This window comes from Haliotis rubra, unplaced genomic scaffold, assembly GCF_003918875.1.
Source record: "Haliotis rubra isolate DU_JTF1 unplaced genomic scaffold, ASM391887v1 Scf15, whole genome shotgun sequence".
Classification (NCBI taxonomy): domain Eukaryota; kingdom Metazoa; phylum Mollusca; class Gastropoda; order Lepetellida; family Haliotidae; genus Haliotis; species Haliotis rubra.
Genome location: NW_025765447.1, coordinates 2,590,732 through 2,605,580, shown reverse-complemented (window position 1 = coordinate 2,605,580; position 14,849 = coordinate 2,590,732). Strand labels below are relative to the sequence as shown.

At 39.6% G+C, this 14,849-nt stretch overlaps 2 protein-coding genes across 2 annotated transcripts in view; one reads left to right on the top strand and one right to left on the bottom strand.

The window, feature by feature from the left end:
* Positions 1–14,849, top strand: part of LOC124270176 (integrator complex subunit 13-like) — a 414,381-nt gene that overhangs the window by 33,723 nt on the left and 365,809 nt on the right. The window lies entirely within an intron of this gene.
* LOC124270177 (FMRFamide-activated amiloride-sensitive sodium channel-like) overlaps positions 1–14,849 on the bottom strand; it is a 91,085-nt gene that overhangs the window by 950 nt on the left and 75,286 nt on the right. The window contains 1 exon segment of the mRNA XM_046705204.1: positions 2–1,539. Within this exon segment, the coding sequence (XP_046561160.1) occupies positions 2–1,520 (1,519 nt within the window). The 5' untranslated portion in view covers positions 1,521–1,539.

The following is a 14,849-nucleotide window of genomic DNA, read 5'->3' as shown; positions in this document are numbered from 1 at the left end:
AACTCAACCACACTTAAATCCTCCAGGTAAATGTTCAGTCGCAGTAAATTCTGCCGAATCAAATTCGATGCTCGTTCCGTTTTCTCTTTCTCTGATAACGAATAACTTTGTTTGATAATGTTCTCAGTTCGGGTATCGTTTCTATCACTCTTCAGCTTGGTAAGGTTAGCCAGATTGGAGAGATATGTATATGCCTCATGCATAAAGTTTTGGTTTATTTTGTCACCATAAAGCAACTGCAAGGCATTCAGCTGGTAAAACTCCAACGGCCAGTACGAAAGCGACACAGATTTTTGAAACGTTGTCTCATGACAAGGCTGAAAACATTTACACGATTTTTCATACGATCTGTCATGGGACATCTTTTGAATCAATTGTTGCTCACACTTGAGCTTAGGGAGGTCTACATGCCTTGTTTCGTTCGAATTCATGGCCTTGTGCATGAGATCCTTCCAATTGTCTATCACACCGCAGAAGGTAACGTTTTCAGCTTCGGTTTCGGGGAGGTCAGACGACATGCAGCCACACTGACTCATGATAAGTCGCTGTTGACAAAGCTGCAGACACGAGAAGAAGGTGTTCCGATACACCTGCGTTCCCAACAAATCTTCATTCGTGCAGTTTCCATAGGGCTCGGACAGCCGCGTATGCAGCACAGCTTTCAACCCGATGGAGGAGGAATACCCAGGAGGAACATCAAAGCCGTGATTCACTGGACTTGGCATCGTGTTTGGTGCATGTACCACCACTCTCACTCCAGCACTGTGGAGGATGTTCGAATTCATGTCGTACAATCCATACGATCCCAGTGGAGGATCATCATTGTCAAGAGAGATAATCAAGGACAGGCCCTTTTGTGGTCCAGTTGCATGCATCAGAAGCTTCTCAGCTACATCTCCCCCATTGAAGGTAAAACAACTGTAATAATTTCCGTCAAAAAAAGTTGTAAAATTGTGCACAGAACAAACTTCATCACTGAATTTGCAGTTGATGAGGAAATCATTTATGTCATGGCTCATGAACTTAGCTTCCTCACCCAGATTCTCATAAAAGGCCCGGATAGACGTTAAGTGAGCTGCATGCTGATCATCAAAACGTAACTTTTCACTGCTTACAAAATTAATCCAAGAAATGAGTTCTGTGCTGTTTGAAGAAAACAGAATACGCATCTTGCGCCATGATATCGGTTCGATGTTACATACAGATATGGACGGGAACTCTACGGGCATGCTCTCCTTGATCTCGGAGAGCTCGACCACCTGGAACTGTAGGTACTTCCTGACGAGCAGAGACAGCTGGAGTGTTGCCGCTGTGAAGCCCATGATCACCAACAGGGCCCAGATCACCTTGCGCTTCGTGTCGTCTGACGTTACGATCTTTGCAAAGCCGTGAGCGTTGCTCTCCGACCCTAGTTCTGCGATCACGGAGAGGGCAGTGCGGTTTCTGTGGCGATGGCGTTGCTTGACCATTCTAACAGGGTCGTTGAGAAGACCAAACTTGCCCAGGCCTGAAAACTTCATATGTTCGCTTCTGTGACCTCTGAAAAATATGAACATTTTGAAAATATTATTGATTGTCATTAATACAGTTGAATGTGAATGTGAAAGTTATTTCAGGCCACAGTCACCAGAATACCAGTTCTATCGTGAAAATAAGTGAGTCTGGACAAGACAAACAGGGGGTTGATATTGTGAACAACCTTTTCACACCGTTAGCACTACTGATTGACTTAATGCAGGAAAACTGACAAGCCTTGTCCGCATTATAAGCAACTTTTTTAGATCTGAAAAGTGAAAACAGCATTTATTAATTTTCATTTGATTTCTGCCTTTCTCTGTTCACCTGTAATGAAAGAAGAAATGCAGTTATTTTTGATTAGCTGGTTTAACAAACAAAATCTTTGGTTTATTTTGTTTACAGTGCTGTCTGTAATCATCAGCATGCAGTTGATGACAATATTTTTCTCATTGTCATTCATTTTCTGAACTGTGACAAGCTTCGGAAGAATGTAAGGGGAATTTAGAAAAGATTTCATGGTTCTTTTTTCAACCTTTCGCAGTAGAAACTACCAATTTGCCAATGAGACTTGCACAATACTGGTTAGTGTTGAGACTATTGTTGTTCATTCTACACAAGCTAACAGAAGTCGAAGCACTAATATTATTATGGCCTACACTGGTCACAGTGCAAGAATGTATTGTGTATGTTGATACGGGGCCAATACAAATAATCATTCTGTCTGCTGTACGGAAGGAATGAGATGTAATTCTTGTTCCCACTTGCGAACATTGAGCATATACATGTCCTTCAGCCTCATGGAGATTCTAGGTTAGAATAGGGCTGTGGGGTAGCTTAGTGGTTAAAGCGTTCGCTCGTCACGCTGAAGACCCGGGTTCGAATCCCCACATGGGTACAATGTGTGAAGCCCATTTCTGGTGTCCCCAGCCGTGATGTAGCTGGAATATTGTTAAAAGCGACATAAATCCAAACTCACTCTCTCTGTTAGAATATGTTGGAGGTGATTAAGGGGATCGGGTGGTCAGGTTTGCTGACTTGGTTGATGCATGTCATCGTATCCCTGTTGTTAATGATATTGATCACTGGATTGTCTGGGTATAGACCCGATTATTTACAGACTGCCACCATATTGCTGAGTGCAGTGTTAAACAACAAACAAGGAAGCAACGAAACTTTAGAATAAGTCCCAAATAACCTGTACTGATAAGGGGGGCGATGGGGTAGCCTAATGGTTAAAGCGTTGGCTCGTCATGCCGAAGACCCGGGTTAGAATCCCCACATGGGTACAATGTGTGAAGTCCATTTCTGGTGTCCCCTGCCGTGATATTGCTGGAATATTGCTAAAAGCGGCGTTAAACCCAAGTCACTCACTCACTCACTCACTCACTCACTCACTCACTCACTCACTCACTCACTCACTCACTCACTCACTCACTGTACTGATAACGTGGTCAGACTCATTAGCATAGATCATAACCAAGGTTGATCATAATATCAATCACTGGATTGTCTGGTCCAGGCTTGATTATTTATAGGCCACTGGAATACTGCTGTGTAAACAAGAAACAAACATTATTTATCCTTGTATGAAGCACACTGTATATGTTTGCTCTGAGTGCTAGTTGCCTGACTCTTAGTGGCGAGGAAAAAGAAATATCAGCACTTGCGGAAAATATAACAACGGGATATGGTAGTCAAGTAACTACCACAGCACGTGTTGACTACAGGGGAAGAAGTGTTTTGACAGCCCCGGTGTTTGTTCATTGTTGAACTGGGAGATAACGTCCATCTCCTTACAACTTAGTCACATGTACAATGTTGTTGTTGCATCTCTAGATTAGACAACTTGTCTCTGAAACAACATATCTTACAGAAAAAACAGTTTCTAAATTATAATCATAAAATATAATGAAAAGCCCAGAGACTTTCTTCATTTTCAGATCTAGACTTGCCACATATTCTAGACTTGCATGGGCTTTCTTGGATATATTTGTTTCAGGGTCTGTATGGCATACTATCTCTAGATGTAAGACTTGTTGCAAATCAAACTGACGAACTGATGGAAACAATTCTATATGATACAATACAGATGGTTTCTGTGATCTTGTGGATAGAGCATTTGTCTTGGTAGCAGACTGGTGATCCCAGTCACAAATTGTCGAAGATGTTAAACAGTGGTACATTTTAACTCAAGTTTAGAATGACCACGTTTATGACAAAATGAGGGATATAACAAACTATCTATTTTTGCCCCAACCACTTGCTTTATATTAATGATATACAAAACTTGTAAAGAACCCTTTGCGTTTCAGAAACTAAAACACTCTAAGGCGCTTTACAGAAAGAGTCACAAATGCTACAGAGTGTCTTATACAGGGTTTTTTATACCCTTCTTAAAAATGTCATACGATGATGAGTCTCGCAGGGTAGATGGCAGATCATTCCACATTGTTGCTGCAATCTTGTTGAAATATCTGTAGTTGAAATGGGTATAACCAACTATAGTTGTAATGAACTAGAACTAGTTGTCTCTTATGTGTTTGTGGTTATAACAACCAAGTACTTGTTGTTTAACCATTAATAACTTAGCGGTTAAAGTGTTTGCTTGTCATGCCGAAGGCCCAGGTTCGATTCCCCACATAGGTACAATGCATGAAGCCCAGTCTGGTGTCCCCCACCGTGATATTGCTGGAATATTGCTAAAAGCGACAATAACTAAACTCTCACTCACTCACTCAACCACCCACCCACCCACCCACTCACTCACTCACTCACTGACACTCACCCACCCACCCACCCACTCACTCACTCACTCACTCACCCACCCACCCACTCACTCACTCACTCACCCACTCCTCACTCACTCACTCACCCACCCACCCAATCACCCACCCAATCACTCACTCCTCCACCCACCCACTTGTTGCCCTTACTTGCACTCGACATGAAGGGCATACGACAAGTCTGGTCGGCTGGGTATCCATATCTAAGTGAAGAATGGGGTCCATGTGGGCAAGCAGTAACAGGCCAGCATTAGTCCTGACGTGTACAAGCTTCCACACACACATGCATGAACATTGCTGTGACGTTACACCCACTTTCACCCCATCTGAGACAATGTAGGTGTGACAACTGACAAAGACACAGAAATAAGCCTCACATTTTCTGTCGTAAGTACAACGTACCAATTCGTCACGATTTGGTGCAGTATGTCAGCTTCAGCTATTGCCGTTACACCACCATCACAAATAGCTGCCATTGTGTGGGTACAGATTCGTCCAGCGACTGGTTCTAGTGGAATGATTGGCACAGTATTCCTGGAACTGGAAGGGTCACATTTGCTCGTCATGTTTTCAGAGCAATTTTGGTTGAATGTCCGCCACCAATTCCTGGAGACGTTTGCTCACCGCATTTTCAGAGGAAATGTGGGTCATATGTTTGCCACCAATGTTTATTTCTGTCGTTTTTAATATGCCAATTGATGCCAGACCAATGTATTGTCTTGTTTTACTAGGGCATCCATGAGCAAAGTGACTTAAAAAAACTTGATTTGATTTAGCCGAACATTATGTTTTTATGGAGGCAAAAAAATATGAATTATCTTTAAGTGGCATATGATTGGGAGTTATTCCGGTTCAATTCCTCAGATGGGTACAATATGTGAAGCGAATTTCGGGTGTCCTCACCATGATATTACTGGAATATTGCTTAAAAGGCACAAAACTAAACTCACACACTTATATTCTTTACATACATGACATATTTCAGGGGTGGAAATAACTTTAAAATTGCTAGTGTACTCCAGTACAGTGGCACATGTAAAATCACTTGCCCTGATAATTTTTCTACTATACCGTCCGTTTTCTTGTTGATTTTTTAAATAAACAACATAATTAACGTTGGAAAGTCAACTGGAGGTGTGACACTGGTACAGTGTGATATACAAATTTGCTTGCCCGACAGAAAAAAACACTGGACTCGGATGTCTGGCAATGGGTTATTTCCACCCTTGATATTTCCATATGGTGGCTCTTAAGGTACAGAAATATCAGTTTGACAGAATAAAAATAAATCCCTCTTTTCTTTGTTGATGCTACATGTCTTTGAAATCAATTATAAAGCTGCATTATATTTTGTATTTTCTCTTAACAGTCAGGGTTATCTGTGAAACATTGAAATAACTTGGTTTGCCTGAAATTTCTTTGATGTTCAGCTTTGATACCAGGTTTTGCAGAGGTAATTTCATCTTTATTGACTTGTAAAAGATTTCTGTAAAGAAATAAGATATGATGGAAACAAATATTGCACAGTTTGTGATGGTTCCTGCTTTTTCTGTTTTCACAAACATGTCAGTCTGTCATAAGAGAGTGTTTCGCTCGGCTCAATCCATATCACGTTTCCAGTCAACATGGAAAGAAAAATGGACAGAAAAAGCCAGGTAAATTGGAATATGTTTTAGCATGTAAACAAACAGCAAAACATTAATGAGTGACAAGACCAGTAATAATAAACACTTACTTTGCTATACTCTCTACAGGAAGATGCCTAAACCGTAGCCAATTAATGATAGTACTTGACATAAATACTGGTGTTTTTTGTAAATAATGGTGAGTTGGTTCATTGCCAATAACTTCACACACGATTTCGCTGAATATATTGTAAGCATTGAACTGAAGGAGTGTCATCCATTTCTCAAATACTTGATGTCATCCCGTCACGGTGGGGTGGCCTAGTGGTTAAAGTGTTTGCTTGTCACGTCGTAGACATGGGTTCGATTCCCCACATGGGTGCAATGTGTGAAGCCCATTTCTGGTGTCTCACTCACTCACTCACTCACTCACTCACTCACTCACTCACTCACTCACTCACTGATGTCATCCCTGTAACTGTATGATTATGATATGGACGTTCATGATTGACTGTTTTTCCATCACAAGGGGAAAATATTTCAATGTCAAAACAGTTAAGGATCTTTTTTATAATATTAATTATCATTTAATAATTTAATTTTTAAAGGAAATAGATTTATTAGATAAATTTTGAATAATATGTTTTGTAAATAGATAAATGGTAATTTAAACATGGTAGTATAAATTAGCAACTGCAATTGTTATTGGCTGTACCCTCAAAGGGGGTTAAAGTATCGTAAAATTATTGTCCTCCTGAGAGGGTTCATAAGTCCCAAAACTTTCAATGTCAATTTAGCTCAACCATACTTTTTTTCGCAGTATTTTTGTTATTTTAAATTTCGACTAAATTTGCCTACAATCGCCAGTGACTGCAGGGATGGTGTTAATCCATCTAGGGTCCATGCAGGTAGCAAGGTACTGTAAGTCCCCATGGTTCCTAGTATGGTGAACCATGGCTACCTTCAGTTCTTGGCGATCTACAGCCTATTTTTATATTGTGTTGTCCTCTATAGTTAAAATGTTTTTGATTTAATTACTAGTTTTACATTTGTATCCATGATATTCTAGTTGTTTTACTGTCCTTCGTTGACAGGATTTTATAATCTATCTTTAATTATTGTTAATCTACAACTTGTTTTAGTCACGATATGACTGAAATATTGCCAAGGTGACTTTAAATTTTAACTCACTCACTCACTCTTGATTGTCCAAATTGTACAAACATCTTGTAAAATCCTTCACTACTTTTTTCCTAATCTCAAAGACTGCATTTTCTTGTTTCACATTCTGAAGTAGTTCTTATGATAGTAAGCTAGGTTAATCACTTGTAATCAAGCTTTAGTCAAGAAACATTTCTAAATCCTTCGTTAATTTCTCTCACTTAAAACAATAAAGCTTCATGTTTCACATTCTGATGCAGTAAGCCATCATATATAATCAGTTGTTTGGTTTAGTCAAGACACCTTTCAAAGTCCTTCATTAATTTCTCTCATTTAAAGAAATAACGCTTCATGTTTCACATTCTGATGCAGTAAGCTAGGTTAATCATATATAATCAGTTGCTAAGTTTAGTCAAACCTTTCGAAATCCTCCATTAATATTTCCAATCTAAAATACTGAAGTTTAATATTTCACATTCTAAAACAGTAAGCTAGGTTAATCATTCATAATCTGCTGTGAGGTTAACATATTACGAAATATAAGTAGTTGTCAGCAGCTACAACCTGTAGTAGGTAATGCTAAAACAACGTGTACACCTGTCCGACTCGTGTAAGTAGGACCAGGATGCTGCATATCTACACCAGAGCAGTAAATTAGTTTTAAGCAGCCTTGTGCTTTCTTACGGGAGCCCCTCTGATATCCCCAGTGTGTTAATTGCAGGGTGATAAGGACTTTTGAGATAGGAAAATAATTCCCAGATTTCATGGTTTTCAGTGATGGATTGAAAGCCCTCCTGGGGATTAGGGGGAAGTGTTGGGAGGGACTGACATGGTCAGGAAGACCCCCTGGGAGGAGACGAGCAGGGGGATTAGGTGGAGAGATTGCTGGAATATGAAGTGCCAAAAATCTTTTGGGTTTTGCGCATGTTTTTTTGTTTTTTCATGCTGGATAAAATGTTTCCAGGATTGTTTGTATGTTGTTTAATGCCTCACTCAGCAATGTTCCAGCTATATGACGGCAGTCTGTAAATAATGGAGTCCGGACCAGACAATCCAGTGATCAACAGCATGAGCATCTGTCTACGAAACTGGGATAAGATGACGTGTCAATCAAGGCAGCGAACCTGACCACCTGGTCCTGTTAGTTGCCTTTTACGACAAACAAGCATGGGTTACTGAAGACCAATTCTAACCCGGATCCTACGGGTCTTCCAGGAGGTTACTCAGTGACTGTGATGACCTGCAAGTTGCCAGTCCAACCTGATCCAGGCTCAACGTCTTTCACTCGGTTGTACACTTTGTACTTATCTCCTGGACACCTTCATTATATTTTATGATTTATTAACCAAGTGGTCAACGTATGGGTAGTTGCATACTAATCTCGTACGTCACACGAGTGTCGTATCGCGTTGACCTGTGTCGTAACGACTTGACCTGAGATTCTAACGATTTGATTGGATAACCGATGACCTCTCAATTACGTCACATTCTGACGTAACTATTTTTTCATTCATAACAAACACGTGAATTCATTCATTCTGCAACTTAAATGCATTGTGGGAATGTAAACATTGCGAACGTTGCCGTGTTGCTGTTTAATTGTGAGTCGAACTGAGACATTATATCCGTCGAAAAACATAAACGCAATGTTTCCACCAGTGATGTTAGCCGAATGAAGCAACTGCAAACCAAGAAACGAGGTGCTACGGAGTAGTTTACTGTAGGAGGCTGTACGAGGCGATGACAACTGACATGCATCGTGACGTCGGTTACTAAGGCAGTGACGTCATTAGAGTGTGACGTCATGCAAATATTGTACTACAGTACAAACTCTTCCGCAACCTCTTTATGAAACCGGTTTCAGTTTGAAACCAAAAACATAACAAAAATACGCTATTTTGTCAATTTAATGCATGTAAGACGTGGGTAATAAATAAAATACCACACTCGGTCTCATTACATACAAATGATACAAAACTCGTGACCTTCCTATGGTATCTGACCTCGCTTTCGCTCGGTCAGATACCATAGGAAGGACACTCGTTTCGTTTAATTCGTATGTAATGAGACCTCGTTTAGTATTCTCTATTTACTACAGCAGACAGACCCTGAAAACAAACATATCCAAGAAAGCAAGGTCTACGGCAAGTCGAGGTTACCACAGTTTCAGGAAAATAAAGAAAGTCAGTTGGCTCCTTCATTATATGTTATGATTATAATTTATTAACCCTTCTTTCTGTAAAATGTGTTTATTTCCGAGACTAGATGTTAGTCTATACGTTGATAATTTGTCTGCTATCAGCCAGTGAGCAGTATGGGGATTGGTGTGATTATGCACGTGTCTTGTTAAACCATTAATTTGTAAGTGACTCAGTAATCAGGAAGATGGATATCCCTATCAGGGCTCCCTACCTCAACGATTTTGGTTATCAGAAGACAAATGATAAGGAATGAAGGACTCGGTAGGAATGTATCTGGGTTTCGTTAGGTTCCAACAAGGCATGGGATAATTGGTCCAGTCTACTGAACATCTATCAGCATCCCTTCATATCTTGCTCAGAAAAACCTGAAAGTCATGCTTGTATCTAGTCTCCATGCCCCGAAGGGTATTTTACTGTTTCAACAGTTCAAGTCAATCACAGGTGGTCCAGCTGTGGTCAAGTCACAATTTGTCTCAGAGTCCCTGAACCGCATTATTTTCCATTCCACCCAGCCCTTTCTGCAATGCTCAAGCCCAAAATGAAGCAAGTCCCCAGGTTCAGGATCTCCTGTCTCAGGGCTCCTTCTCAATTTAAAAGGAATATTTTGTTTCCATCACAATTATATATATATAATATTCAGAGACTAAGTGTTAGTCTAGTCAAGTCACTGCAACCTGCTGATCACTCCCTACACTTGAACAGGTATCTAACTCAATAATTATTGGTTTAAGTCATAATTTCAAGGTTATATAAATAACATTGAAAAAGTTGTCCCTATTAAAGACTGACATTAGATTTACTGTCTGCTATGTAGACTTGCCTCTTCAAAACACAGACTTACTTTACGTCAATGGACTTATCATTCAGTACAGACTTTGAGCCAGGCCGATACATGTTATATTCACACCAAGTTGATGATGTGTTTGTTAGCTGCAAACCTGTGTCAGTATCAACACAGGGGTAAACATTTGAAAATGCTGAAATGCTGCTCGAAGTGGAGTTAATACTTCTCACATGGCCATTAACTCAATCACCTCCTCTTTCTAACCTGTGAAGAGCCGAGTTAGAACTGGTCTTCAGTAACCCATGCTTGTCGTAAGATGTGACTAACATGATTGGGTGGTCAGGCTATCTGACTTGGTTGACACATGTCATTGTATCCCAATTGCGTAGATCGATGCTCATGCTGTTGATCACTGGATTGTCTGGACTCGATTATTTACAGACCACCGCTATATAACTTAAATATAGTTGAGTATGGTGTTTAGCAACAAACAAACAAACAAACATCATGGAACCATGTACGTTCAGAAAGACAGTTTAGATATTAGGCAGCTGAAAGTTACACTTGGTCTGTGTCCAGTTCATCCATAAAACCCGGACCCCAGGAAGCCGTAGAGCAACTGTAGAGACATACATGCACCTAGCTGTAGGAGTATAGCCGAATAAGGCCTCTGCTAATGTCATTTTTAACAAATATTGTCTTAGTTTTTAATACACAGCAATTTTTTCATATGTCGGTATAAAATACTTTTCTTTTGAACGTTATTTTCATTAAATATATTTTTCATTCATCTTTTGTATCGATTATATGTACAGATCTTGAATCTTATACACAAAGGGAAATTATCAATCTTACCAGAAGGAAGCATAAGCTTGTATCCTGTGAAGCACATTTGTAGATGAACCATGAATTCTTGACAACTGCAAATACTCTGTTAGACAGAAATGCTCCTATATATAGGGTAGTATATTCAATAACATGGTGTCTGGTGCAGGTCATAGTAAGGACTGGGTTCAGTGGATAGCGCTTCAAAGGTAAACTCAGAATTTCGGTTAAACTCAAGACCACCAAGTCTGTTTTATGGATGAATTTTGATGATTATCAGTAATAAAAAAGGACATGAGTTTGTATTTTGTGTTTGAGTATCTGTCCGAGTGACACTTTATGTACAGGAACGCGATCTGTGGCTTTTTGATGTTCCATGTTGGCGGCGGAACTCATCACACCGTCTCCTTTAGTGATAAGGTCTTGGGGTCAAACCGGTATTCTGCATCAAAATGCTTTATTCTGTCATTTAAAGCCTTGTAAAACTTTCATTTATAGAGTTTGGTCATCATATTGTCAATATTTCATCCATTTGTAATCTTTCACATGTCTCATTCATAGCTGATAACCTTTCTTATTTTTAAAGCTTGTTGAATTCAATTTACAATGTCTGCAAACCCACGAATGCGTTGGTATTTGACCAGATGGTGGCCACAGGAATACGTGCAAACACCTAGATGCGGGTACAGCAACATTTAGTAAACTTGGACAAAGTTCTGTGACTATGTGTCCCTGTCCACCCAGCTGTGAATGGGTACCTTGGGAGGATGGGAAAGCCACACTAACTCGGTGCGCCTAGAGGCTGCAAGAGTTGGTGCTGCCCAGGGAGTTGAGATTGATAATACGATGTGCCGTTGAGATTGACATCCAGTGATCGAGGTGAAAAAATACCAGTGCCTTGAGCATGCACTAGTTGCGTGGATATGTGCGCTATATAAATATCCTATAATGATAATAGGTAACATTTTGGATGTTTCATGCTATTTTCATTGTAAAAGTCATACTTTACATCACGAATATGTACAGCTGTGCAGGCTAGTATAGGTAATTTTCGGCAGGACCAATATATACAGTAGAGCACCGTTGTCTCGATATTCATGGGACCAAGAAAACATATTGAGTTATCTGAACTTCAAGACATCCGACCAGGGTATATCATCACATATCCCTATGAAAGAAAACAAAACATTTTTCAGTATGTTTTGATTCGAAACTATAATTCGTTATCAGTAGTGTTTAGTCACAACAGTGAGTACTTCCAAATTAATTCCTTCTAAATTAATCCTAATCAGATAACAAACAAGTGACACCTTCAACTCAATTAGCCCTAATTAGTTTACACTACCGCATCCCTTTGATTCATGCTGCACCGAGTGGAAACAACCTCAGTTCAGAGGGATACTTGCCCGTGAAAGATAGGTGAATATCGAGTTTCTTTGCAAATATCGAGTTAAAAGGGTAATTTTGCTTGTTGGGACCATGAAATTATTTCGAGATATCTGAACTATCAAGACATCCCTATCAAGTTAAAAGATCTTGAATAATGATAAATTATGAAGCATTTTGCCGGGACCGAGATGTTATATCGAGACAACCAAGATATCGAGTTATCAGGGTTTGACACAACGGTGCTCGACTGTATGTGTTTAGGAACTTCCTGTCTTGTCGTGTATGTTTTGAACGCTGCCAGCTAATAAAGATGGTGTTACATGCGTTGAACAAAGCATGCATACCTGACACATGTAAAAAGTGAGTGTAGTTGTTTTTAACCAGTTTAGCAGTATTTCAGTCACATGACCCAGGCGTGACAGTGTCAGGTGGGAAGACAGCCAGAACTGATGCTGGTTTTGGACATGAGCCGACAAGAAGAGTTTGTAGCCGACAAACTGAGAATAATGTAAAGCGATTGTGTAAAACTTTAACATCACATAGAGACGAGTATGAAAAAGGGTCATTCTGGGAGTGGATTAAATCATGGTAGGTTCCTGACACACTAAAGGGAGACAACTATGGGGTTAACATAGACTAAAGCTTTGTCTGAAAATATAATTTTTCATAGAAACAAGAACTACATTAGCCCAATTAACATTGGAGACCTGAACTTGTGGAACATGTGGAATTTCATTGTACTTCAGAGACTGTGAGGTGTTAAACTGTGCTGTGTTAGCTAACTTTCTCCACAGTACTCTACTGTCTGGAACTGTAAGAGCACATGCGATGACTACACTGCATTGCCATTTACTCCAAAAGGTCCTGCTGACTTCATTGACTTCTTAGTGATTGGGGGAGGTGAGGTAGGTGAGTGGTTAAAGCGTTCAATCTTTATGCCAAGACCTAGGTTCAATTCCCCACTTGGGTACAATGTGTGAAGCCCATTTCCGATGTCTTCCGCTGTGATATTGCTGGAATATTGCTAAAGCGACATAAAACCGTGAGTGAGTTGGGTTTTACACCACTTTTAACAGTATTTCAGACATATCACAGCATGCCAGCTTACATGAGAGGAAAGCTTGAAGTGATCCAGGTCACTTTGGTGAAACCACAGACTTAGATATGGTTCTGAGAAACCTAGAAACATAGTCAGATTCAAATTCACAATCATAGGATCCTGGCATATCCAAGGCAGATAATCTTATATTGCAACATCTTCAACAATCTTAGATCAGGCTCTTTATTATACCATGGAGGAAGGCTTATGTGAATTATGCAAAGAAACAAAGTATATTTAATAAAATATTTGACTAAAATAAAACAAAATAACACAACGTGGTACAAAAGAGTTGACAGGCATGGGATTCTGCGAGACAGGTCGAGGTGTATTTCTGGTAGATCATTTTAAACGTATTGGGGGGTAAATCTGAAGAAAAGTCACTCCCGTGACCATCTGACGTGGAAGAACTTCTCAGTCACACCTATACCAGCCTGAAAGTGCATGTGAAGTTCTAAAGAAATTCCAAATAAACTCCATGTTTAATGACACAAACCAAGTTTATGTGCGTGATATACAACTGACTCAAGAAGACTCATATGTTATCAGGTAGCTGGCAGGTTTTATTAAGGGAAGTGTTACTCAACTGTATGCTTGAGTAAAAATGATTATCATTAGTATATAGTTTCATTGAAGAACAGTTATATTTGCTGCAAAATCAGCTGCCATGAACACGGTTTATCGTGGGAATGGTGATAAACATTCATAATGATCAACATGGATAGACAAAGAAGTCAAACTGTTTTGTATCTATATGATGCATGTATATGTCATCGTTGTGTCTGACAAACAAGTTGATTTGTTTTTCCACAGCCATAAGATGTTTATGGTAATGTGGTGCAGTTGAACTGCTGGTGCGACGCCATTAGCATGCTGTCCACACAGCTCATTTAGTGTTGTAAAATGTCTGCTAAATTTACTTTTAAATTCATACAATAGTAAAGCCAGTGTGCAAAGTAGCCGTCTGCTTGCTAGCTGCAAATAGTAAACTGAATCTGAAATGTGTCTTGCCCGAACAGCTAGGGAATATTTAATGGTGATTTGTTCCTTGTTATGAACAATGAATACCTTGGCATACTCTCTGCTTTCATGTTTCTGAAATGAATCTGCAGTTTAGCTACAGTTGTTGACATCAACTATGTTGACTTGACTTGTCTCAGTTTACAGTTTACTTTGACTCTCTGACTGCAGATTGGTTTTGTTATCAGAATCATTTGTTTGCAATATAGACAAAATATTTGACACATGACTTGCAGTGTATGTTTATTTGATTAAAATTGCAATGTTAACATATTGAAGTTGATGACACAAACTTTTGCTGGTGAAATATGACGTTGGCTAGTTACTGTCGAGGCCATCTAGTTCTCCTGGCCAGAAAGATTTTGAAATTATTTCACACATTGGTTGAAACCCATGAAGTGAGAATGTTAAGGGACCAAGGATTATTTGTTTGGTTGTTCAAAG